Below are 27,277 nucleotides of genomic sequence, written 5' to 3'. Positions count from 1 at the left end.
AAAACAAACGTAGGAGTAGTATGCTTTTGGGGTGCATTTCTGTAGTGCTTTATTTCAGGCTGCTTTCATCTCAGCAGAAGTGATTGGCAAACCTCTGTTCTGGTTTTACAGACTAAGAAGGCCTGTTGCTCAGAGGCCCCGACTCTCCTCCCAGAAAGGAGCTGGCACAGTCCCACAGCAGGTAAGGTTGGGATACTCGGACACAAACACTGCTCTGTCTCTTCCACATGCACAGGCTCATGGAAATGGCTGTATTTGAGCGCAGATCTGTCATATAACAGCTGTTTGTGTTATAAGGCTGGTACATACACAGGAATACATGTATACGTACATGTGTATTCATTACCGCTGTTACTCTGTTTTTTAAGGTCACATCCTTACATGTTGGTTTTCCAAGCTGTATGTAGTATGTGATGAGCTTTGATTAGAACCTCTCAAAATCAGTGCTGATATTTGAATCCTGAACCTCTGACCATGATGTCCCTGGTGTCTATTGTCTGATGAATATTAATTCATGTACCTCAGAAACTGAGCGTTAATAGCAAGCCTCTACCTCATTATTACACATGGGCAATGCCCATTGTGGGCTGATAATTGTCTATTAGATGCACATCCTCTTCTGCTAGGCAACTGAGCATGCCTAAGCTCGTAGCAGGTGTCTGAATTGTATAAATCCTCCATTTAAGATTCACAGCTAACGGTGGGTGGAAATGAACAGTAGTTAGTATAACAGGAATGTTTTATATGCTGCGTTTCCCTGTTTGGTGGGCTGCAAATTTATAGCAAAGTGACAAATTTAACTGAAGTCTGCTGGCAGGAATTCAAAGAACAGTTGGAGAAATGTTGAAGCTTTTGATACCCACAGAAGGGAGTGGCAGATAGTCTGGAATGTGTGTGGAAGCTCCAGTAAACCTGCATGTTCATAAAGGAAAGCAGTTAACAAGGACCTCTAACATAGCTGTTGAAATGTGGAAATTTTAGACTTCAGACAGAAAAGCCCTTCCTGTGAAGGAGGGAACTTATGAATAATGTATGTCAGAAAATGCATTCCTGAATGCAGCCTACATCAGTACTGTTGAATTCCTCCTTTCAAAACCAATGAGAGTGGAATTTTTATAGCCAAGCTGTCTGCCCCTTAGGGCTTATGACTTGCCTGCAGGAAGGGCTTGCTTACAAATAAAGCACCCTGGTGATGCCACATTCCCACATCTAAGATTCCTATTTAATACTATATTCCTAGGGACTAGTTGCACGACTAGAATTCCTATGTGCAGTAAATTACTGTTTTGTGTGTTGTTTGTGCTTCTCTTTCTAACCTGTGAATGTTAAAACACTGAACCTAGGAAGCCTGATGGTAGAGCCCCACATCAGGCCATGAAAAGAAAATCTGAAGTACCACAGTGAACTACCACAGTGCAGCCAGGCTCTAGACCTTTATGCCCACAGCTCGTCAGATATTCTTCTGAGGGTAAAAATTATCCAGTACTTAAAAAGGAAAATGTTACAGATCTTCAGAAAAGAAAAAAGAAAAATCTGCATAATTCAAGATTTTCTTAGCTGCCTTCCTGGCACTGGGAATTCAAACTGGCATTTTCTATGTGCTTTTCTTCACAAAAATACTGTTGCTGCAAAAAAATTTACTACATTTTATCCTATTGCAGCTTAGCGGTGCCATTTAACTCTCTGTATATCAAGTAAAAATAAACTGTTATCTGTCCAGAATAGTGGTTTATTTCTCTTCTTCAGACTTATAAGAGGTAGGAGATGCCACTCTGAAGTCAAGATACTTCACACCTAATATGATCTGCTCCAAAGTTATTGGCTCTATTTCTATTCAGAGGGCTTTCCATTATGTTTTCAGGCCTCATTTTGAAGAAAACAACAACAAAAAAACAAAAAACAACACGGTAATATCCCAATGGAAGATTTCAATACCTGACTCAAGGCATGGCTTACCTGTACAAAGTGGCAGCAATAGGTACTTCCCTCCATTCCTTCTCTCTCACTGCTTGTTCCTGCCATTCTTAAGTTTCTTCAGTCAAGTCTGTTCCCTGCTCTGTTTCTGCTTATGACAGTAATGCATTTGAGTTGAAATTGTGCACAGGAATGTTAACATGTATCGTCAATGTGAAGTGGTCATTTCCAGGCTAACCACTGTGCTTGTACCTACTGTATAAGCAAGCTTGGCTTCAAAGCATAAACAAATACGTCTGAAGGTTTTTCTGTATGAAAACTGGAATGCACATTAGGGTTACGTAATAGTATTGTCAGAATACAGGCTCCAGAATACAAGTTGCTCCATAGCCATATTCCAATATTTTCATGGGTGGTTTCTAATGCTACGGGTAACTGAGAATCTGCTTACATAGTTTGTTTTTCCACTGCGTCTTGCCGTGCAACACCAGCAATGGGATTACTATAACAAAAGCTTTGAGCCTCAGAAGCAGTGGCTAGTTGGTCTCATACTTTCGTTCTGCATTTTCCAGTTCCCATCTGTGTATTGTTACCTATGAAATGTATAGCTCAGCTTGAATCCAGGCAACTCCCAAACAGCGTCACTGTGAAATTCAACCAGCACAAAGTTTGCAGTGGAAGTGAAGTCTGCAACCTTATTTGTCCCACAATAAGGGCCAGCTGCTGGTGACGTAGGTCGGCTCCCATCGTGTATGAGCAAATAGTCATAGATGCATCTGTCATTATCTTCCAGCTCAAAGAATAACATCTTCAGCGATACCTGAAGGAAACACAATGAAAGTACAGTTTCTTTTCTCTTAGCCTTCGTATTTAACAAGTACTAATTGTTTAGATCCTTTATGTACAGGCCCTGTTTTCATTCTGTGTTCATCCCACATCCTGGCCCTATATAGTAATACAAAACATTAGCAAATTGTTTGCTTAGTTCATAAGCACTCGGTCTGAAAGGAGAAGCAAGAGATAAGATCCATTTTGTACACTTTAAATTTCTTTCTCAAGAAATACAAAAACAACACCTGTGCAATATTTCAGTTTTCTAGTGGGAGCTCTTACCTAGGGATTATTATGAGCAAAGCCTGCAAAGTACAAGCTGAACTCATAAAAGTTGCACATACAAGTGTTAAGATTTTCCCTTGATGATCACCTCAAATACCAAGAGCCAGCATAAGGTCTTAAACTGAATTTATGTGTTCAGATTTTCACTCTGAGAATGCCATTACAGCTGTTATTCTTCAAGGCAAAAAAAAAAAAATTGATTCCATTAGGGAACATCGCTGCAACCAGTGAAAGAATCAGTTCTTTACCTTGTATCCTACTGGAGAGCTGATGACCCAGAAGCATGCCCGGTTTTTGGGGTATTTATTGGGGTAGCTTGGAGAGGTGATGACTCCACTGGAGTCTGTGAAAGTACCTCCACAATTCACTGAGTAGTAGAAAAAACAGAGAAAGGTATATTAGCAAGTATTTTGACAGTAGAAAGAAGCTTGCTTGTGCTCTTCTGTATTCTTTCTTCAAGCCAGGAAAGGATGCGCTACAAAGAAAATATTTCAGCAGTAGATTTTCACTGCTTGGCATTTTTGTCAGCAGCTGTACCAAAGGAACTGAAAACTTGGCTACTAAAAAAGCCTTTGGAGGACAGGGAACAGATGAATCTAAAGCTATATTTGCTATATGTGTTACCATGTTAACGTAGCATTCTAATGGAACTACCTACCAGCACTTTCAAGACAAGAATTAGGTTAAGTATTTGAGACTGCATTACTGAGCTAGATCTAATGCCATCTAGAAATTACTCCATCAAGCCTAACGCAGGAGGAGTAAAACAATGATACATTTCTAAGACGTCTTCAACTTACAGTTTTAAATTACTTAATTTAAGGCTTTAAATCTTACTGCAGTTTAAGCTGCAGTAAGACAGTAACCACTTATTTGTTCACTGCCTTCCAGCTGAAAGCATGTTGCAGCACAACAGAATTTTCTCCAGCAGTCCACAATGCATTTTGTGTGCTTGTAAAACAGACACTCGAGAAGTGAATACAGTGAGCACTGAGTTTCATGCAGCATAACAGAAGTGTTGAATTCACAAAGTATAAGTTACCCAAGGTTATTCTCTCCTGTTGCACAAAATGCCCTAAAGCCTTCAATAACATATGAACCAGATCTTGGCTTTGCTTCTCTTTGGCAGAATTTCTCTTGGCATTTTGCAGTCTTTTTGTTCTTTGCTCGCACTGCTCATGTTAGTCACAGTCATTGCATTGTTCTTATTTATGTGAATTCTCCTAAAGATGTGAAGATGCCCAGCAGAGGCTCTGAGAAGAATGCTAATGGGTACTCAGAATTACTAGTGTGACCCATGCAGCCTTCTGTTTTGCCTACTGCTAACCTTCAGCACCATCACTGCGTTAGTAATACCTATGGAGGTGCAAAGACTAAGAGATAAACCTGCCCTGGATTATCCATTCAAAAACGTTCAGTTCTCCCATACAAATACAACTAATACTGTACTCCAAGCTCTTTTAAGGAGTGTTCATACCCCTGCTGTAGGAGGCTCTGAATCCTGTGGCTGTAACAGTCTCGTCACTTGCGAACTCTACCAGCATTGTTGGTCCCGAAGCGACAATGGAAGGCAGCGGCCCCTGCCCACAGTATTTGTCCAGCAAGACAGGAGAGTTCTTGCTGTTTCCACTGTAAACTTTTACATAGTCAGACGAACAGTCTGAGGAGGTTTGGAGATCAAAATCCTCAAACTGCAGGAAAATCTTGAGAAACAAGAAAACACATATTGGATTTACTGCTTTACACAGGGAAGGATTCAAATTATCTAACTGTTATGAAGTGAACTTGGAACTTCCATTCATTTTACTACCCATGTGTCACTGCAGTTTTACTGCCTGTACAACAGGAACATAGAATTTCACCCGGCATCTCTGCTACTGTGCCCAATAACTGATGTTTGGTTATTGCTTATCCTTAAAAAGCACATAATCTTAACTGGATAAAGAAGTTATATAGTAACGTTTTATGGTATTATCAGGAGTGTTATGAAAATTGTTGAGACTTGCTTCTCATTCGCTATATAGCAGAATAAATGTCATAATGATAAAACAACGTGGTGTAGCCCTGATGCCGCAGTTCAAACTTTCTATTAAAAATTACCTTATTCCGACGGATGCGGATCAGCCACAGGCAGTTGCTATTGTTCGGGTATGGGGACGGGTAATTGACGGAGGAGAATGAGCCTTTGGTTTTTGGCAATACAGAGCTACAGCAATCTGAAGAGAAGAACCAAACAGTGCTGAAGAGAATGAAAACTACACAAATCTTCCAGAAATTCCAGACAATTCTCTCCAACCATTATGATCAATAGGGCCAAGTGTCAGGTCCTGCATTTTGGTCACAACAACCCCAGGCAACTCTACAGGCTTGGGGAGGAATGGCTGGAAAGCTGCCTGATGGAAAGGGACCTTGGTGTACTGATGGACAGTCAGCTGAATATGAGCCAGCAGCGTGCCCAGGTGGCCAAGAAGGCCAATGGCATCCTGGCTTGTATCAGAAACGGTGTGGTGAGCAGGACTAGGGAAGTCATCCTGTCCCTGTACTTGGCACTGGTGAGGCCTCACATCGAGTACTGTGTTCAGCTTTGGGCACCTCAATACAGAAAGGACATGGAGGTGCTGGAGCAGGTCCAAAGTAGGGCAACAAGGCTTGTGAAGGGCTTGGTGAATATGCCCTATGAGGAGAGACTTGAAGGGACTGGGGCTGTTTAGTCTGGGGAAAAGGTGGCTGGGGGGAGACCTTATTGCTCTCTTCCAGTATCTGAAAGGTGCTTACAGTGAGAGGGGGGTTGGTCTCTTCTCACTGGTGACAGGACAAGGGGAAACGGCCTTAAGCTGTGCCAGGGTAAGTTTAGGTTGGATATCAGGAAAAACTTCTTTACAGAAAGGGTTGCTAAGCCCTGGAATAGGCTCCCCAGGGAGGTGGTTGAGTCACCATCCCTGGATGTGTTTAAGAGCTGTTTGGATGTGGTGCTCAGGGACATGATTTAGCAGATGGTTGTTAGGGTGGTATGGTTAGATCATGCTTGGACTCTGTGATCTTTAAGGTCTTTTCCAACCTGAGTGATTCTACGATCAGTCAAGCTTGTAAAAGGATTATGTCTACAATTGTGTTGATGTTCCTGGTGTAAAAAATATTGAAAACCATTAGCAAACTAAATCTACTTGTAAGGGTACTTAGCTGCTTCATCTACTAATTTTATTATTTTTAAACAGTAGGGCTTCACCCGCTTATTTCAGTTTACTGAAAAAGATCTGGATCTTTCATTAACTTGCTTAACCTTGACCAATAGCAGTTCCATTGACGTTAGTACATAAATTCCCATCGACAAATGTGTGTGCATTCTTAGGTGTATGCAAAGTAAAGCTTAAAAACAGATTCTGTCAAAGCGAAGGCTGGGATAGGCACTGAGGAAAAACTAACACAGCACCGAAGTCAGGTTATAAAATTAGTGAATGGTATACAAATGTCTGATCTTGTGTGTATTACATCTTTCTCTCACTCCCTGCTTTTGCCAGGAGAACTGGACTTTCTGTCCTTTTTTATTTCTGATGGGGTCTCCATCAGGTCTGTGTTTTCAGTGTTTTGTTTTTCTTAAACCTGGTCCTTCTTCCCAAATGTACAAATCTAAATTAGGTATTTACATAATAATGCTATTGGAGCGTGATTCACTCCCAGCCTTGCTACCAAGAACACTGTTAAATGCTTTTTGTAGTTACCTTTGAGACTATGACAGATGCAATTAAATTGAAAACATGTCTTATTTGCAGCTCAACTGAAAAATTCACTACCTACATACTCAAGTGAAGAAATGCTGATTCCTTTTAATTGCTGATGACTATTTAACTTAAGTACTTACACAATTCAAAGCAGAATTTGGCACTAACTGTAGTCATGTTTCTTACTCTTTTGGTGGAAACTAATTGAGTAACATCTCTGAAAAATCAAATACTATATAGATCAATTAAGCCTATGCGTTGGGAGTCAGCACAAAAACTGCACACGGCAGGAGCAAGTCTGCTATTTTACTTACATTCTTTTGTGCCTCTCAACTGAAGCATTCCTGCTTCAGAGGAATGTTAAGCATTTCTAGACATTCAGATACCACAGCAATGAGTAAGAAGTTGATGTGGGCAAGGAGGCAGATAACTGAACAAAAAGCCAAGAGAATTCCTCTCAACGATGTTCTGCTAAGCCTAAGTGATACCCATACTTATCTGCAGTCCTGCAGTCATTTTTTAATTGGAAGAAATCAGAAGCCCACTGGCGCTACTGCAGAATAAAGTAAACTTTAATCATGGCTGTGGATTGTTCATATGCTTTCCAATCTTCAGAGCTTTCCTAAAACAAGGATTTGACAGAAACACTACCATGATTTCTAGTGGATTTTGCTTATGTCAAAGGGCAGGGAATAGGTCAGCATAACTCAATGATAGCATATGACTGAAAGCAGTCCTTCCCAAGAAGACTGCAGCTTGGCACAGGAACAGTTCTGTTCCACATACATACCAGCCCTCTGGTAGAGCTGGGGAGAGATGAGCAGTGGGCTGAACTCCTCTGGGGATGTCTGAGAGTGGTTACAATAAAAACTGAGCTGGTTGTGTTACTGCACTTACTGCACTTGTAGAGCTTGTTGATTTTAGCTACATCCAAGTTACTCAGCCCTTCTCTCTGCCCAATGGGCACCAAGGGGTTAGGAACCGGTACAATAGTTGGTTTCCCAGGAGTGCTGGAGAAATCATACCTATAGAAATAAGGAAGTCATATTTCTAAATCATTTCTATTAAATATGAACTTGATCATACTGCTGTGCCTCACAATTTTTATTTCACTGTATTGTTTAGAAGTCGTTTCTTGCTAACAGCAATAAGGGAGATGGTACATGATACAAGCTTGTATGTCATGAACTAAAACAGCTGTAATAGTCCTGGATAAATACTTTCCATGAGACAACATACATCTTAATGATGTAAAAAAATTCCGTCTTCTCTCTGCACCCAAATAGTGTTGTCTAAAATTAATGTGGTAGTAACTAGTAACTGCCCAGCGTGGACTTCTGAACTGCTTTAGCTCAGTGTCTCGGTTTTTGGAACATAGCCACAAAGGCCTCTAGTAAGAGTGGCAAGTATAGTGACAGAAAACATTATCCTTGGTTTTTTTTCTTCTATTGATATCAATTCTGTTTTCCAAGACTCCTGCTGATGAAGCATACTCACACTTATTACATCCATTAACTCAATTGTAAGCGAACAGCAAAACAAACAAACACACACCTCATTGTCTGCACAGATCAATTTTGTCTCCCTAGATCTGTGTAAATCCTATGGAAGCACACATCAGAAAACTCACGCGCCATAGTGCATCACAGAAGAGTAGTCATAGGGAAGGCCCAGATTTTTGGAGTTCACTTTTCCAAAGTTCCCTTGTTCTCCTGTAAGGCAGAAGAACAACCTTTCATTTAGAACAGTATTACTGCTACCAGACACCGCCTGCTGTTGACACTGTCATAAGCCTAATGAAACTAAATTAGCATACAAATCACGAAGTCCTTACGCACTTGGACATCAGAAAGTTTTGGGTGTTCTGGAAGATCCATGGGAGCTTTTTCCCACTGAACCTAGCAAGTTTCAGAATATAAACTGAGGAAAACACAAAAACATTTCAGTGTAATCCATGAATCTACTTCCATTCTTCAGGGACATGTATTCATCCCTCCACCTTCACTTCCGAATACATTTCAGTACATTATCTCGGACATTAGAAGCATCCAACTGATGTCCTGAGAGCTGTGTCCATACCTTAAGAGAGAAAGCTGTCTGACTGCCTGGATCAACAGGTCAGAGGTACATATGACTGACCCATCAAGCTGTCCTGCTGAGCCTTTCCACTGTGCATCTGCAATGAACTGCTAATGCAGGGGTATAAGACCTCAAGAGAAAGGTAGTAGGTTTACGTGTTACTCACACCGAAGTGTGTGTCATATCAGCCATATTCTGGCTTTGTCTCTAGTCAAATCGTCAGGAATGGCTACAGCCAAATGATATAACTTACTTGAAATACGGGCACTCAGTAAATCCAGTTAGAAACAATCTGTCCAAACACAGCTGCTGATAATGCTTCCCTCAGCATAGCTGCTGAGCACCTCCCCACTTCATCTGTTTAGCCTTAAAAAACTCCTGTAAGAAAGTATCATAGTGATAAAGGACTGGTGCCCAGAGACAGACTAGAATTCACATCCCCTGGCATTCGTTCTCTGAGGCACAGCTGGAGGGAGTTTCATCCCATTCTAATATGGATGCACCTATTTCTCTCTGTTGCCTGGAGAGCTTTTGAATTGGGTCCTGGGCCTCTTGTCCGTAAGAGGTGAGCAGTGTCAGAGCAGAGCTGAATGCAGTCAGCATTGCCTTGAGGCTAATGTCCTGACCACTGAGCAGTCCCTCTTGATTCAATATCTGTACCTCTGTTATTGTAACTAGAGGTTTGTAAACAACAAGCCATCTGGTTCAACACTGGAAACTTATCAGAATCTCATCCTGACTATCTGACTCTTGAGCTCACTCAACTTGGCCGGCAAGTTTGCAATCAGAGCCAGTCTCTTCCCATAGTATCCATCTGTGTTGGTCCCAGTGAGGGCTAAGAAATGCGAAGAGAAACTTTAAATTATGCAAGGTTTGGGAACAAACATTATTTTGGAGCTTTTTGTAGCTCAAAAACTCCATGAAAGCTCAAAATGGTTCTCATTAGCATTGGCTTTCCCTGCTCAATTACATTTTTATCTCAATTCCTCTTATCTGCTATACCGACTTAAGAATTATCGGTAACTTCATAGCTTCTTTTGAGATGATGAATAGAGAAGAGAGCATTTCAAATGCAGTGCAACATGGAAGCATGTGGCTACTGTTTGGCATGTAGATACTTTGTTGAACTCCTTTATTAAAGAAAGCAGTAACAGTAGCCTGGCTGGACAAAGGCATTGCCAGCAAACTGTGCTGCCTTGTAACTGCTGGAGAGCTCAGACCTGCACAGGCATGGGGACTTAACCCATTGTCTCCACTAAAAAAAAAACAAAAAACAACATAAAGATGTGCCAGAATCGAAGAGCAGTGACTCAGCAGAGAGAAAAGGAAGCTCGGAGTACAGTTCTGTTCCCAAGAAGTTTGGGAAAAACAAGTAGAGTTTCAAGTAGCTAAGAGGACAGTAAACGATCAGGCTATATACTGTCAAAACAAAGGATTTGGACAGCTTCCAAGGTAAATTGAGGGGGGTAAAAATAAAACCCCAAACATCCATAGTTATGCTGTCCTGCCAAGGGAAAAGCAGATTGTGTGGGAGAACTGGGAGCCTACGGATGTCTTGAGGTCTATTTCTGTACCACTGAAGTCACGAGGATCTCCACCATCAGCCCTGTTAGCCACATTGTTCTGTTGGTTTTTAATAAACAGATGGCGTACACTAACAGCCTTCATAAACATAGATATCTTTTCAGTTCATTTCCCTGCACACCTTTGCCTTTTTTTTCCCCTTCCCCTTTTGTTGCATACTCTAGTCTTCCTTCCATTTCCCCTCATTAGCTCAGACTGTAGACAAAGAGCGTAAGAGCATCAGAGAGAGCACTACTAAAAAGTAGTTCAGGAGTTCCTTTAAAAAGTAGTTCCTCTAAAAAGTAGTTCCTTTAAGAAATCCTGTTAATGAAACATCACAATGTAACTGGCTGATATATTCCACTGCTTTACCATCTTTGTTTCCAAAAGTGGTTTCCTAAAGTGACCTCAGTTCAAGTGATTGTAACTGGTTGCTTCTTGTGCTGCCCACCACAGAAAGGAGATGATTCCTTTTCTCTTTGCAGCATTTCATGATCCTTATGAGCTTGGTGTTGTGGGTAGAAGACAAGTCTGGGCTCAGAATGTCAATCTTGACAAGAACATAGAACTACTTTCAGGCTGCATTTGCCACGGAGTACCAAACTCACACCAACCAAGAAATCCCACCACAGTGCATGCGCCTCTGCAGCTATTCAGCCAGGTGTTAATGATGATGATTATGTGCACTGCCGTTCTCAGAAGAAACATTCACCTATATCTCAAAGCATTTGTTTTCCTTTAACACTGAGCAGGCTTACCTGCCGTGATGTGTTCCCACATGATTTTGACAAACTTGTCCCGATCACTCCGCGCCTGTTCGTGGATGAAACCCAGCGCGTGGTTCATCTCATGCTGGATCGCTCCTTTATCCATACAGCCATTTTTCACCAGGCCTACTGCTTGACGTCCTCCGATTTTTCCAAAGTAAGACCAGCAGCTAAGAAAGGCCAACGGATAACAAAAATGGTCGCATTCAGCAAATGCAAAGAAACTCATATACTGAATATGCCACCACGACCCTCCAGATATGCAGCCACCAGAGAGAACATACACAGTCACTGGTGTGAGATATCTTGGCTACTTGAGAGCTGCCAAAGAAACTGCAGAGGGAGAAATTGCTTTTGTAAAATGGGCATAGCAAACTTCGATGAAGCAGTTCAAGTAGTTAAGCAAAGAACCTGAAAGAATTACACTTCTAAATTTTCTCAACAACTGTGGAAAAGAATAGTTTTGGATTATAACCCATTTTCTTTAATGAAGTTCGCTTGTTTTTTCCCCTGTAGCCTGTTGGATGATATAACTACCAGCATAGCTAAAGAAAAATGAAAAATTGCACCTGCTTTCTAAATCTTGACTCCTAAGATACAGAGGGAAATTACTTGAAACCAGACCAAAATAGAAAAGAAACTGAAAGATTTTGTACACTTCCAGACACAGGGAGCTTACCTCTGTCCGCGTTCGACATATACATAGTCTGTTTCTGTAGTGCGATTTACAAACTTGACACAGGTCAGTGTGGAGACCTCTTGTAGAGCATCAGCAATCCAAGACCTCTCTGCCAATGCTAGGATGAGAAAGGGGCCAGAAGTTTTACTTGGCTAGCTGTTCAAAAAATAAGGCTCATCGATAGGATGCATTCCTCTAGATCTCTACAGCACTCTTTACCTTTTTATCCTACAAGTGTAATGAAGAAAGGCACAGAGCCTTCAGAGATCAAGTTGATCACATTTTGAAGGAATAAGTAACAATTATAGCTAATCCATATACATTGTGCAGGAGGTGGCTGGTGAAAAGCAAAAGACTGACACTATTTTCTCCATTTAGACAGAATAGAAAAAAACAAACAGTTTGAGCTACAAATAATTGGATTAAAATATCCCAAGTGAACCATTTGACCCTAATTAAGTATGGAAAAAGCGGCTTGTTTATCAGAGGTAATGAAAGTCTGCCACACACCCCTTGAAACCGTTTGAGACAGCCAGCATTAGGAAGCTCAGAAACTCAGTGTTTCTGTTCAGGTACCAAATATAGACTGGAGTGTTTATCTGCTTTTGAACATTTTAGCCTATTTTGGCTTCCTCAATTATGAGTCATCTACAGTTACCGTTCGTATCAATTTCCTCATCTTTAAAGTTTGGAGAGAGCAAGGCAGAGAGAATAACCCTTACCTAACTACAACAATTAGATACGTTCTAGAAACACATGGGCAGAGAAGCAATTAAGATTGGGCTTTCCTCAGCAAAACTGGCAGCCCAAAGATTTCCTTTTCTCAGGGAATTGGGTCCAGGCTGTATTTTGCCTCAGTTTCAGCTTCCCTCCAAGATATTTTAAGAAGGGTCTCCAGGAAAACCTGACATCAGGGAGGCCTCAACGGGGGAGAAATGGAGGACCCACTCAGCTCATAAGAAACCTTCTGGAACAAAGTTTTCCATATGAAGGCCCTGCAGCCTTTTCCACTAGTCAGATCTATTTATGACATATTTGGAACAAAGTTAGTTTTTAAAAAAATTGCTTCTAGTGGTAATTACGACAAATACTTTCCTAGCGTGGATAAGTTATGTATTTTTTTCTTCTGTACTTGCTAAATATCAAAGTGCATAGTAGCTAACAGAAATGAACTATTATTTGCAATTAAAATTAATTAACTGGTATTTATATAACAAGCACCGCTTGATTAACCACATTTTAGTGTTTATGCCTAGAATGTTTGGAGTCCTAGCCAAAGTGCCATAGGGCCAAGAGAGTAGCAGAAGAGACATGTTGATCTCATTTGGACTCAGAGTCCATCTGATGCATGGCACAACATCATAAAATAGAAGAACAGGGACTAAAGGATCACCGCTAGCTTTACAGCATCCATGTGTATACACTTACAGAAATCAGAGGAGATGTTAACTGGAACTTTGACTAGTCCATCCTGTGACTTGGGCCATAAACAGCTCTCACAGTTAATTGCACTGCGTTGTCCTCTTCTGAGGAGAATGTCTCCTTCGTACACAGCTATTTCACTGTCTGGCAGATGAAGAAAATGAACATTCAAGGCACTAAGACGTCAAAGAGAAGTGCAAAAGGGAGATGAGTAGCATAGACTAACCAAACTTTTGTACCTTTGGAAATTTTTTCCACTGAAGTTTATTTTCCAGTAACGTGACAAAAGATAAGTGAGTTCAGTTGGAGTGAGTCTAGTATGCAGATTATGCTAAGACTGGTCAAGCTTGCCTTTCCTTACCGTATATTTATCACAAACGTTAGCTACTGCTTAAAATGTCAAAAATGTACAATAGTTTGGGATACAACAGAGGGGGAAGTGACTTTCATCACATCAGGAAGAAATCAAAGTCAAACGTATACTCATTTGTTGAGGGCACACGTGGAAAGGAACATTCAAAATAACAATTCCTCGGTAGTTCTTAATTTCTTTATTGTGACAAGGATAAATAATCAAATCAGAATCAAACTGGATGTGACTTTAAAGCACATCTGAATTCTGTGAGTTATTTTCCATGAATATAGTAAACATTTTCAATAAGAAAAATGGACCACATATGGAGAATCAAGCATAGAGAAGCAACCCCCCACCAAAAATTGCAGTTATTTATAGAATAGTTGCAGTCAAACTCACCGAAGGCATTGTTTCTTGTAGCTCTCTGAAAAAAAAAAGTACATATTTTTACACACGCTTGTCTCAATGGCAGAACAATTCTATTATGTGAAATCACAGCAGTTTATAAATAATTTTAAACTAGTCAGAGCAACACAGCAACAGCAATATGAAGTCTCAGCATCTCAGAGCAGCAACACACCTGGACAGGTTTACTTAGAACAAAGCTATAGAGAAAGGCAAATTGAGTTGGCAGCAGAAAGCACTTCATCTTCAAGTTTCTGAGATGATCTTCCCTGCTCTGCAGCTCAGTTCTCAAAGCCGTGGCTAGCTTACTTGGGACAAGCTTTATGGGAAAGCTGCCGCTAACAAGTGCAACAAAATTAGATAACGAGTAGCAGTTTCACAAAATAAACAAGCTGCAGGACCTCAGGAGAATTGCTCTTATTTCTTATTTATCTTCAGAGAAAACAGAGGAAGTGGAGCAATAGGGAAGAAAATCCAGCAACCTTGAAGTGACTCATCTTTAAGAGCCCATGAACTGCTGCGAATTCCCTCACTGCTGACCTAGGGACAGGATATCTGGTAGTAGTCTGTTTACAGCAAAACTCAATGTCAAGGAACTCTTTGATCCATCTGTACTGACTACCTGTCCTAGAAACGGCTTTGCATGCTGCCAGGAGCCACCCCGCTCTGCAGAGCCCAGCTCTCAGCCAGATATTGCTGGCCCAGAGCAATGGAAATGTGTTGGAGACAGAAGCCGATCATTGTTTCCCTCTGTCCTCCCCTCCCCCCCATTACCCTATTACACAATATCGCATCATCACTGGTGGTGATTGGATCTTTTATAAAACCATGAGCTCCCTGAGTTTTGGCTTCCCATCTCCCGGATGCCCTTCTTCATTTGATGCCCATGAATAGAAACAAGCCCAAAGAGATGCACAGCACGGAATCCTAGAAAACCTACACCATAAGAGCAAGCTGCACAATGGAGATGTTTGCACTGAGGCTACGTGACAACAATCACAGGCCTGCTCCACGTTTCAGCCTCTGTGCAAATATTCAGTGCTAGAGAAAAGCCCAAGGATTTGCTGCCTTAGATCTTCAGGAAGCAAACAAGAAAAATGTGTGAATTTTGTTTTTGCAGACAATTTCAAGATATCTACAGGGTTCACAGCAGGAATTGGTGGAGAGAACCTCCTAAGTATTTCACTATAGGTTTTAACTGATATTAAAGTTTTGCTATGAAAATTTTCATTTTACCACATTGATAGTTAATCCCTAAACCTTCTAAAGTATTGCACATTTCTGTGACATCCAGAATTCATTTAGTTACAGCTTTCTTGTAGATTATACTCCCATAACAGGTATGAAGGACTCTCTTTGCCCTTGGCTGATAACAGGATGAAATTCAGAAGCCCTCATTAGTTAGTTAGTTATGCTGCTAACCAGAGGCCCTCCTGTACAGTTCTGAGCAACCTCCATGTCTACTGAGGAATCAGGTACAAAAGAGGCAGGGGGAATCACAGGAGCACGTTGCTACACATCACGATATGATCAAGGAGAGAGCAAAAGTTATTAGACAGTACAAGTGAGAGAGAAGAAACAGATCACTGTGCAGAGCCTGGAGCTGGGTCACTCTGGGTGAGAGTCCAGAGGGCCAGAAAGGAGCTTTGAAGTTCTGCCATGCAGTTTTGCATATCCATTCCAGGCAAGGCTGTAATACCTTATTGGCTCCAGTTGCAGACTACAGACAGGAGTAACTCCTGAGTCAGGAGAGTTACTGCTGCTTCACTCATTTTCCTGACTGTCAGAAAGAATTGGGTATTTTTCAAGTTTCATATCACCTGCTAACTTCACGCATTGTCAGCAGTTATTTTGTAGATGCAAAAAAAATCTCAGTACTGCTTGCTTACATTATCTAACTTTATGCTTGCTTTGATATTCTAGTAGAATCTTCAGGTCTTCGACTCAGTATCTCTCCAAACAATTTGATTACGCATCTGTAATTTGTGCTCTTCCTCCTGTGCGTTCTTCCTCTTACACCATCTTTTGACTTTTGTCCTTAGCCATACCGTCCTTGAGCTGCCAGATAGTTTATCACTGCTGGTTTTAATAATATATGTTTATCACATTCTTAGTGATGCTTATTTGGTTTCAGTGTCATCCCACAGCAAAGAGTGAGCAACGAACCAGATGGGACGACTGGTCTCTATCTTCCCCACTCCTGAAAATCTGATCAGAAAACCAATCTGATCTAAAACCACACAGATCGTCCCGACACTATTTTATCCAGTTGTGCTTCTGATACATAACAGAAGTACTGATGTAATGCTGCTCTCTAGTGGTTTGCCATTTAAGCAAGTGGGACATTTTTCAGGAAAAGACCAGGAGGAACTTCCCATCGCAACTCATCCTGCTCACTCCTTTTCCTCCCACCTACGCAGCATAAAGCAGTAGTTGCTTCCTGCAGAAAACGCCTGGCAGCATGAGTACCTTACCTGTCCTACAGTCTATACCAACAAGTGATCATCAGTTTCGGCCCTGACTACCTCAAAACTTTGATGTGGCGTCTGCAGCCTCTGACTTTGCCACTCACCCTCTCCGGATTCACACACTGATTCACTTACCAGGTTTCTGAGATGCTCTGGCAGTCCATTAGGAAAGCAAACCATTTACTTGCACCACTTTCCCTATTTAGTTTTTAATTATTTTTAAATCCTTCACTTTTTTTAATAAACCCTCCTGAAAACAATGGTATAGTTTATATGGTAGATTGCAAGTTCTCTTCTGACTGCAGCTGAACATCACCTTAACATCATAAGCTCCACATTTCAACTTATCTGTGTGGTTCCTTCACAGGTATTGAATGCAAACCAAAGCAACTTGACCAGGAGAGAGCAGCAGAAGGGCTGCCTCACAGGGAGAACTCACTAGGATCTGTACCCCAGCATGTTCCTCTAAACATAATGCAGTCCCACAATACTCAAGCACTACGGGGTGGACAGATAACACAATCCACAAATGAGGCCAATCAAGTCAAGGCATTGAATTGCACCCAGAGCTTATCAACAGAAACAAGGCTAAAAAAAAAAAAAAATACACAGAACAGTGTTCCAGCAAGGAAACCAAACCAGAGATAAGCACTCCTACAACACAGCCTAAGCAGAGTGGGTGCCCAGGACAGAGCTTAAATGGAGCCCTGGGCCAGTGGTGGAGGCCTCAGGTGAGACTGCTTGAAGGCAATTACGGTCTGTTGGAGCCATCCAGCTCTGGTAGTTACGTGTTGTGACAGCCTTCCGTGTTCCCTGCAGCCCTAGTGTGAGCTGCCCAGGGAACACAGCTGCAGGCTGGACGACCACATCCTTGGGGTCACTGGCTGGATAATCATCCAATTCTTCAGTGGCCTCTCAGACAATAATATTTTAGGATGTCTGTAAAGGTCATGTTGACTCAGCCTTGACATATGGCATTTATCCCTGAGTCTACTGCTTCTATTTTTACTGTATATTTCTTCTAACCATGGGTACGAAAGAAACACAATCACTCATCCTGGATCCTTTCAGTGTTCGATTGCACTTTCCCACAGCTCAGGCACAGCAGTGATTTAAGCAGCAGTTACCCTCGTTTGGCAGCTGAGCGGTTTCATACGTGAGCTGCCTTGGAACTCCTGCATGAGCATCATCTGCTCCTGGCAAGTCATTACTCTTCATTGCACTGATTTGTGCTAAAAACCTCTCTTCCGAGTACAGATATTTTTAATTTATGAGGCATTCTTCCTGAATCTGAGATTTCTTTACATTCAACCTCTGTAAGGAATGATGTGGTCAGTAACTTTCCTGCCCTGCTCTGTAGTCAGTGTGAACCTCAGAAATGCACAGCTTTTGTGCAGTAACCTTATCTTCCCTGAGGGCCCGTTTTGTATTTTGATTACCTATTGACATGCTGCCATTAAATACATATATATGTTGCAATTATTACATTTTTAGGTGTGCTGCAAGTTTTCATTTGTCAGAATGTATTTCAGTGTTCAGATATGACTTCTACTCTTTTTATTTCTACTGTTTCCCATGTCTAAGTGTGATTGTTGCCTTTTACAGTGTATAGCATACGCATATTTTATTTCTACCTCTGGTACATCATTTTTATGCTATTTCTAAGCTTTTCTCCTTTTAGCTGCTTGTTTTATCCAACTTCTTGGCTTTCTGTGAGTTTTCCTTTTTAACATCTCATGCTACTACTGTGCATTTTTCATCTCTTTCTGTGCAATGAGAAGCATAAAACAGCTGCATCTCCGGAGTTGCTTTCAGAGAAAGAAACATGAACCCTTGCTAAGAAATAAAGCAAATTCCATGCATTAGTGTAGCAGAAACACTAAGTCATGGCCTGAAGCAGTGATTGAGCACCTGGTGGGAAGGCAGGGCCAACCCAGAAGAGCTCAGCTGCATGCAATGCCTTTGAGTGACCACAACAGGTAGAACCAGGATCCACCCCTTCCCAGACCTCATTTAGGGGCTGGCAGTGGAGGTGAGGGTATTTTACTGGAGATCTCTGTGTTCCTGAAGCCTTCTGAAGGTGAGCTTCTTTTCCCCCCCCTTTTTTTTTCTGTGCCTATGCTGCTGTATTTGAACAAATACTTGTTTGTTGCAGCCTGGGGCCTTGCTACTTTGTTGTCATTACTGCATTTTCCATTGTGTTACATGTGAGAAACTGCTTTCAGATATAATTTCTTAATAAGCAAGCATCAAGCAATTGAGGTTTTTTTTTTGTAGATCTATTAAGTTGAAGCCTCAAAAATGGAATAGGATGTTTGTGGAGATGCTGTGTAGCTTGGTAATATATCATAATAATAGGCTAGAAATGACACAAGATGTTCAAACAGGTAATAACGTTCACTGTTTTCTTAATGTGTTCTATTCAAAGTATTTTGAAAATATTTTGAAATGCTCTTCTGAAAAATGGGAAGTCTAGGTGCTTTTTGTGAGTATGGAAATACAGGTGCTGACTTGTGTAAAAGCTCTGGGGTCGCTCACTAATGGTATATAAACTATGTAGAAGCTGAGAGTTCTGTATTTCTCCCCACTATGGAGGGAGGAATACTTGCTTTCCTTGTAAGTAGTATTTGGTAAAGGAGCTGAGCATCTGGTCTTCATATGTTCTCTTATGCGGGCTTATAAGGTAGTTGGGTAGTATTAACACTTGAACCAAGGAACCAAGCATGTAATTAAGGTCAGGTGGTCAAAGCTGACTGCTAGAAAGAAGAACCTTCCTCCAGACTTAAGATTTGAAACAGGTGTGCCAGCCCTCAGAAGTGTTTATCACCTGTGGCTCCCAGAAAGTCTGAATATTTAGTTTTGGAAACTTTATCAGGACTAATGCCTCATAGGTAGAGTCTTTTTAATGTTTCTGTGGCTCATTTCTCTGCATTATTTGAAGAAGTGCTTTGCCTCAAATCCTGAGTGCTGTAGGTAGCAGTTAATGTGGTCCTGGACAGCATACAGTTTATAGTGGGAATTGGGCATTCTGTAAGCTTTTTCTTGTGAGAGAGGAGGTGATTATCTTAACATCATAAATAATTATTGCTTCAGTGTTGAAGACTTTCAGTGTCAAAATATAGTATGTACAGTGATGTCTATTAGCAGAAAACAAGCACAGTGAATGTATGATGTTCTGAGTGTGTATTATGTAAAAACCTAGAAGGAACCTTCAAGACTACTGACTCTAGTTGCTGCTGACCTGTGTGCTAGCATCATGTTAGAGGAATGGGACAAGTGAAGGCAGCATTCACAAAATGGGAAAATGGTGATGTTCTTTACAAAAGCACTGAAGAGACTTCTAGGACAACGTGGATATATGAACTCCTTCTGTTGTTTTCTGATGTTTTCAGTGTCTTGAGACCTGATGTTGTGCATTACAAAGATGTGTTAGGAGGCCTTCTTTAAGAAGTACACATGTGAGGTGTTCATTTAGGATTTCATTCAAAATGTGAGGCTTACAGTCAGAAAGCATTTCAAACACCGAGCTGTTAATGTTAGTTGTAACTTGCAGGAAAGAAGGCAATATATTCTGTAAGCAGGAGTTTCTTCTATTTTTCTCAACTGAAAAGTGTTTTTCTGCAGGTATCTTGAAAGTTTGTTTGCTTTTGAAAGTTAATGGTCTTGCATAGTACTTGTACAGGAGGTATGAATGCTACCCTGATGTACCATAATATACACACGATCCCTTGCTGTGAGTCAGGGATGAAATGGGATTGCTTTTACAGCAAGGGTTGCATAGCATATCATCCCCTGGGAGGTGTTATCACCTATGTCCTCTGCGACTTCAGTTATAGCTGTGAATATTCTAGAATTTGCAGGCACTGCATCCTGCATTAGAAGAGATGCTATGGAGAAGGTCTGTCAGAGCATAAGAATACTCTTCTGGTAAACTGGTTAACTGTTTTCCTATTCTTCCCCATTTCCATTCCTAGCAGGGGGATAACAGCCTTGCACTGCCCTGGAATACTTGGCTTAAGGCACCACTGCTCCTTGTAATTGTTTCTTTTGTATGTCTTGTGTTCAAACTCATTATGTAGGGGCCCTTGTTCTTCCCAAAGTGAGACCAGCACCTAGAGAATGAAAGAAAGTCCTCTAGAGTTAGGTTATAAACCAAAGAGGAGCTGGCCTTAAACTCAGAGGGAGTCTGTCACTTGTGGCAGCTAGCAACATCTGTGCTGATGATAAGCTGCAAAAGCCACTTGTGAATTGCATAATGCACAGAATAAGGGCATATCTGTTCCTGTTGGTTATTTAGCACTAGTCATTCTGGAATACAAGTGGTTGATTTGAAGCATTTGCCACCCTTTGGGACTAGATATCATACTAGACACTGAAATCTGTGCTACCCTGAAATAATAGACAGCTTTAACACAGGCCTGTTTCTGGGGAAGATTTTTATTAGGATTAAAAATAAAATTATCATATGATTGGACTTTTCCATCTATATTAACATGTAGCATCAGCTGCTCTCAGTAGAAACTTGTTTTGAGCAGAAATTGTTGAATGTAGATAGTATTTAAAGTTACACAAAGTGTGCTTGTGTGAAAAGTGCAGTATCTCTCAGTTACTGTATCAACACAGTGACATTGACATTCCTCTTCTTGCTGTAGATTGCCAGGCAGTCAGTCTCTGCCAGCTTCGGGAGGCAGTTCAACAGCATTGTCAGTTGCTATTCCAGAGTATGCTGGGACATTAATATTGGTCTGATCCAGAGCAGTAGGTGTTCTGTAGATTGATTGTCAGGCTGGAAAGAAGGCCATGGGAGAGGTGGTAAGGGGGCACTGTCAGGACACTGGCATGTGTCTAGAGCTGTGGGCAGACAGATCTGAAATAGCGGTTCACAGCCCAAAGCAGGTCTGTAGAGCTTCAAAGAGGTCCCTTGGTTCCCATCAGGAAATCAAACCACAGCTATTAAACATCTCATCTCTAGAACTACGTTAATAAGGTATTGATCAAAGAGTAGTTAAGTTGGTATACTGGCATGCATCTCTCATCAGGATAAATATTTATGTAGCTCTTTCCTGTTGTGCTGTTCAAAAAGCATACAAATCAAAATGTTTTACAATGGGGATAGCCCCGGCAAGTCTAAAGTGTTTTTACTAATATCTTGAGAGAAGAATCCACTGAGAGCACTGCTAACACTAAGCATATCCCAGGATACTGTTTCTTATTTTGATAGCAGGTAATTTAGGACACCAACCTACTTTTGAACACGATTTGCCTGAAGCTGTGTGGCTGCACCTCATCAGGATGCACGCTTGGCTGTAGAGGTACATACCTCTGTAGGTAGGGCTCCCTAATTCATCTGTTCAGAACTGGGCTGAAAAAAGACACAATCATTGCAATCCCAGGGTGCAAATCCTTAATGCAGAGGAAGCCACAGAGCTGGTTACAGAGGCAGCAAAGCTCTACTGATAGCATGTAGAGCTATAGCATGTAACATCCTAAGTCCATCTGCTATAGTGCTATGTACTGTTATTTCCCTCTAGTTCCTGCTACTTAACAGCAAGTTTAAGGAGACACACAAGTTAATTACTTATAAATACCCAGGACTGTTTAGTTGTGCACAGGCTTCTGTTGGCAGAAATGAGTAAGAGCAGGGTACGAGACTCAGCATTAAAGGGGTGGAACTCTAAGCCATGAAAGAAGGAGGCTCCATGAAAGGAGGATCAGGTTGGTAACTCCTGCTCAAGCTATGCTGGATGGAGTGTGGGAACTAAGCTGGGAGAGGATTGTGTTTGGAGCTATCCAGAAGCTCCTAATAGAGGTGCAGGGTGGTATGAGAGATTGTAAAGGCTGGCTATTTCATGTCTTATCTCTAACCTACCATTGGCTGGGCTGAAGAGACTCTGCTCTAACAACTAGGAAAGATTACTTTTACCTTTTGTTCACCTCTGTCTCAAGGAACAAACTGCTTATCTGCTCCCCCCTGCAAGTGTGGGACAAATTAACTTATCAATATGTGTGTGAGTGCAGGAGTGGAAAGATGAGGAAAAAGAAGAAAGCATTTCATGGTGAGAACGTGGGAAGGGAAAATTCCATGTATTCCAAAAGCAGCTTGGGATCTCAACAAAACATTAACCAAGCCAATATTTAATTAAAGCTTAATACTGCAAGAAACAGCTCATGCTGAAATAAGTCTCACTATGTCAGTTCAGCTCCACTAATATTGTTCCTTCTGTGTTTTGAGCTTGGAGGCTGCTAGTTGACTTCTCCCCATTATTAATGATGAGAAGAAAGTTTAGTGTAATGAAAGGAAATTGCAATGTGTGTGCTAAGTTCATTAGAGGATTTTAGCCAGAAGCACAGGTTAAAGAAAAACTATAGCTTTGCAAGCATTATGCATGAGTACGTCATGCTCCTGTAGAACAATTACATTGCTAGTGGATTTTTTTCTTTTAGCATACTTTAAAATTAGAAGTTCCAAAATACTCTGAAGAGATGGAGGTAGCCATATGAGTTCTATTGTTTATGATATGGATGAAATGTTATCTGTAGCCTTGTTCTGGCATCCTGAGAACAAATCACTGGTGATTCCAAATGTCAGCAGAATCCAGCAGCTGAGCTTTGCTTGCCTGTACAGTTCAGAGTGTTTGGCACAGGTCCAGAGTAGAAATGTATCTGAATGTTTCTGAAATCTGGGAAGCCCATATGTGAATTCAGTTACGTATCCTGGCATTTTGGCAGGGAGAGTTGTCTATTACAAGACTCTGAAGCATACAAAAAAATATTGCTTTCATGCTGTGTAACTAAGGGCATGTGGAATGTAACAGCTTTGTTTAAGTAAACTCAAAAGTTCAAGCCCACTTATTTTCATTTTTTTCCTCATTCAAATTATCAGAAATTGCTTTTATTGCCAAATACGTGGTGTTTCATGAAATGCAACTTCCAGTTTCTTTAAAGGCATGTGAGTCTGTAGATTTTTCAATTCATCTCATCTGGGTTTTCATTTTGAAGCCATATAAGAGGTTTCACAGTTCATTTGGCACGAAGTGCTTTCAAATCTTGAGGCTTTCTTAACATATATTTAGTTTTGCATCATAGTGTGATTGAACTGATTACTTTTATTAAATTTTAAAATTAAACTAAAATAGTATCTTCACTCTCACAGAAGGCAAACTCTAATTAAAGAGAAAAATATGTGAACTTCTGACAAAATACAGTTCTTGACCACTTTGAAAATTAAACATATAAGATACCTGAGATAGATAGATAGATATCTCTATACTTTAAATTGAAGCGAAGTCTAGCCCTATCAAAACTAGAGGAAATTCTGCATGACTTCAGCAATGAAAGGATCTCATTCCTTGAATGCTTCTACAAAGTTATCTAATGAATGTGAGATGCTACCATTATAGCTGTGTTTCTATGATGAGTATCTCTTCCTTATCTTTTTTTATCCTTCTAGTTGTAGCATTTTCTACTAAACATATATTCTATTTTCATGGCTGTGTGTGATATGTGGTGTATGGGCTCTGGGAATCCTTAGTTGCCAATAGCATGCCCTTTCTCATAAAACTCCTTTTGTAAAAATCTCTCTAGAAGGTGCCGTCATCTGGCAGAAATGCCTTGGCCATATGATATAAGCATTGTGAGATTCTGCATGCTGTAGTGTAACTGGGAAATCTCCTTTGGTGTTCTGAGGACAACCAGAGGATGGTCATAGTTCAGTGTCTCTTTGGTGTATTTATTTACTTGTCATGTAACAGTTTGTGAAAGGCACAGCTGCAGGCATTAAACACCTAGCCTCATTTAATACTTAATAATAAAAAAAGCACAAACAAACCTATGAGGAAACAAAGAACAAAAAATGTCAGAATAAGCTGGCCTGCTATGTGGGCTTCAGGATTTCACACAATGGTGCAAAAAACATTTCCATTCTCTTAAATGGGCAGACTGATAAGTACAGGTCCAGTAGGTAATTAGCACTACATCTTTATGCATAAGGATCTTTACTAAAGATGGTTAAAATTGATTTTTACGTAAGAACTTTCCAAGTAAGAGCAAAAACATAACAGACTAAAGCAAAAGTGCCATTTGTAATCCAAAGCAGCAATGTGTCCCAAGTTCCTGCCATATATCTACTTGATAGCTAGATGATTTCAGCTTGGAGGGAAGGCTAATAGGTTTTTCTTTTTATTACTGCCATTTATCAGTATTGTATAAATAACACCTTTATAGTCTTGCTTAGGGCTCTTCTGTAAGAGCAATACATTCATATTTAACATGCCCAAGCCTCTTAGTAATGTAACACCACAGAATGAAGGGGGAGAAAGGAGAATTAAAAACACTGTGGAAGCCAAGGTCAACAACAAGTAGTTTTCCAGCATGTTTAACTCTTAAGAAAAGAAAATCTACTATCCCAGTCATTAATAGTAACCATTTAAAAGAAATAGTTAAGTGGCTAATCTGCCAATGGCTTCATTTTTTTTCTCTCCCATCAGTAGGGAAGGAGATACTTACGCAGACCTGAACCCAAGATAAAGACCATGAAATAGGTCCCACAAGCTCTGAATGCTTACCTCAGGTGTTTTCTACTACACTGTACTGCCAATACCTTTTAAACTTCCTTCACAGTGGAGTCACTAAGCTGTCTCTGCATGCATGGGTGTGTGAGATGTGACTGCAAGCAAAAAATTTAGGGCAACAGTGAGCCCCAAAAGTGAAAATGACAGATCTCTCCAGCTGTCCAATGCCTGTGAAGAAAATACCTTTGAGGTTAAAAGTAATGTGTTCTTAAAACTCGTTATCTGTAAAGTGGGAAAGATGGTACTGTTTTAATTAACACCTCTCTGCCCCTGCTCTTTATTTCTTCTTTCAGTTCACATAGTGAAAACAGCAAGTTAAATCAGACATCCCCTTGTCGACTTTTTATGTCCTTTGTGAGAGTTAAGAGGTGCAGCTATACCAGGGGTATCTTCAGGGCTGTATATTCTCCATTTTCCTTGTGATGATAGAGTGTCAGTGTTCAGGCATGAGTACACTAGTGCACGCAATTACTTTGAATTGAGGCATTTTATTAAGCAGATCTGCTCTCTAGCAGAGATACTGAAAGTCACAGGGAGGAAAACATTTCCTTATTCTTAGATTCCAGAAGTTGCTTTTTGCATTTATTTGTGCAGTAGTACTGTTCTGTGCATCTATTTTTAAGTCTGCTTTAAACAGGAGGAGTGTAATGACTTAAAAATGGCAAGAGTCACAAATTATGAACAAAATAGGCAATAATTTGTTAAGAAAAAGTTGGAACAAACTTTATGAATGAAATTATTTCCAAGCCTTTCCTATTGTTGTTGTCCCTTAAAAAGGCATTCAAAAAAATGTGCTGGCTGTTTGGTTACTCTTGATTCTATCACTCTTTTTTTTTAATACTGTGTCCTCCTTAGACTTCTCTCTTCCAGAGGGAAGCATGGCTTATCTTTATTTCATACAACACCAAACCTTTCTTTTGCTCTCTTTGTTCATTCATATTGCAACTAATGCTGAAATACGATGGGAGACACTGAGATCTTCACAGAGGAATTACCCCAAAAGTATGTGAGCATTTGGCATTCCATGTTGTTCAACTTCAGTGCCAGAGGTTTCTCTCAGGAATGGGCAGGTAGAGACCTAAGGATCTCTGAACACTCCTTACAGATCATAGTTTCCAGTGACACAGCTGAATCACAGGATTGTTTAGGTTTTCCTTGTTACACCATCAGGATTTATTGATGTTTCAAAACAAATGGGCAAGTATTTAAAAGACGCAAGTTTCAGAGTTCAGGTGTTTCCAGTCCAGGATGTAAGAGACTAAGTGATGGTCCCTGCTCTGTCACTAATATTTTGTGTGCTACTGGATGCTTCATTCAGACTTTGATGTACAATATTGTTCAGGTAACTGATTGTTGCAGGTATGCAGCTTCCCTTGATTTTAGTCCCCTTTACACCTTTGTAACTCTGAACTTAAATTCTCAGAGGGAATTCTATGCATACTTTGCTGGAGCCCAGCGACCTGATGCAGTAGATACCTCCTTACTTTCTGGGGGTGTGGTAAGGGTCAAGGGAAGAGACTTAAATGCTGCTGTTATGAGAGATGTATACACATGTAAAGATAAACAAATTCAGGGTAATGATTTCAACCCATGAGTCTTTCACTGAGGTAAAGCATGAGCAAAGGTTACCGCTTACATTTCTGCAAAGATGTGGATGACTTGCTTGCTGGGTGTTCTTGGGATGGTTCGTAAGTCTAATGGCCAATTTATTTCATCATTGTAAGGGAGGACTTTTTAATCTGGAACAGGAGGTCTGGAGGAGTTGTACTAATCAGTAGCTACGTTGCCTGGAAATGATTTCCTTTCTACCAGAACCCTTTAGCACATGAACCAACCACTCTTTTAATGCTTGTTTACCTGAATGCTTTATAATGATCTTTATTTATCTCTGTATGCTAAGATATGTCTGAGGGAAAGCACTATCATCGTAGGGCTGAGAACTGGAATCTCAGTTATTGTTCAGATGTCTGTTGCTGAGCCATGTCTGGTCACAAGCATAGATGAAGTGCTGAAATCTCATCTCCTGAAGTCAGCACATGTGACATGTTGTGCTGTATCTGAAAGGTGTGCCTTTTAGTCTACACAGCAAAAATTATACCCAAGTATCACTCTCTACTTCATACGCTCACCCCTATGCAAAGAATGGTAAAATTGCCTTTAACTTCCTTGTAAAACATCATTTAGGGATGTACTGTGACCAAATCTGGAGGTCAAAATATT

At 40.7% G+C, this 27,277-nt stretch overlaps 2 protein-coding genes across 4 annotated transcripts in view; one reads left to right on the top strand and one right to left on the bottom strand.

Moving 5' to 3' along the window:
* Positions 1 to 27,277, top strand: part of LOC776275 (UPF0444 transmembrane protein C12orf23 homolog) — a 217,972-nt gene that overhangs the window by 788 nt on the left and 189,907 nt on the right. For 2 of the 3 annotated variants that reach the window (XM_046942536.1, XM_015287151.4), the window contains exon 2: positions 112 to 181. The gene's annotated coding sequence lies outside the window, so the exon portion shown is untranslated. Of the gene's footprint in view, positions 1 to 111; positions 182 to 1,861; positions 1,979 to 27,277 lie in introns of all 3 variants that reach the window. The other variant, XM_040701415.2, reaches the window with a different exon arrangement.
* On the bottom strand, positions 24 to 14,315 carry UVS2 (Hatching enzyme, Uvs2). The gene is made up of 11 exons (XM_015287149.4): positions 14,195 to 14,315; positions 14,014 to 14,038; positions 13,266 to 13,403; positions 11,838 to 11,955; positions 11,150 to 11,328; positions 8,380 to 8,461; positions 7,647 to 7,774; positions 5,131 to 5,246; positions 4,508 to 4,733; positions 3,279 to 3,397; positions 24 to 2,734 (listed from the first exon to the last, which is right to left on the bottom strand). Exons 1-11 carry the CDS (start codon positions 14,261 to 14,263, stop codon positions 2,504 to 2,506), a joined length of 1,431 nt encoding a protein of 476 aa, XP_015142635.3. The 5' UTR covers positions 14,264 to 14,315; the 3' UTR covers positions 24 to 2,503.

The sequence above is a fragment of the Gallus gallus genome, chromosome 5, assembly GCF_016699485.2.
Source record: "Gallus gallus isolate bGalGal1 chromosome 5, bGalGal1.mat.broiler.GRCg7b, whole genome shotgun sequence".
Lineage (NCBI taxonomy): Eukaryota > Metazoa > Chordata > Aves > Galliformes > Phasianidae > Gallus > Gallus gallus.
Note: the sequence above shows the minus strand (reverse complement) of the source record. Positions and strands in the feature narration are given on the sequence as shown.

What these genes read in the sequence shown, in the direction of transcription:
- UVS2 (XM_015287149.4), bottom strand. Translation starts at nt 14,263, where the DNA reads ATGAAGTGCTTTCTGCTGCCAACTCAATTTGCCTTTCTCTATAGCTTT. An exon ending in TAACATCTCCTCTGATTTCT is followed by an intron (nt 11,956 to 13,265) that starts GTAAGTGTATAC and finishes TTCTCATCCTAG; the next exon opens with CATTGGCAGAGAGGTCTTGG. An exon ending in TCCGCATCCGTCGGAATAAG is followed by an intron (nt 4,734 to 5,130) that starts GTAATTTTTAAT and finishes TTGTTTCTCAAG; the next exon opens with ATTTTCCTGCAGTTTGAGGA.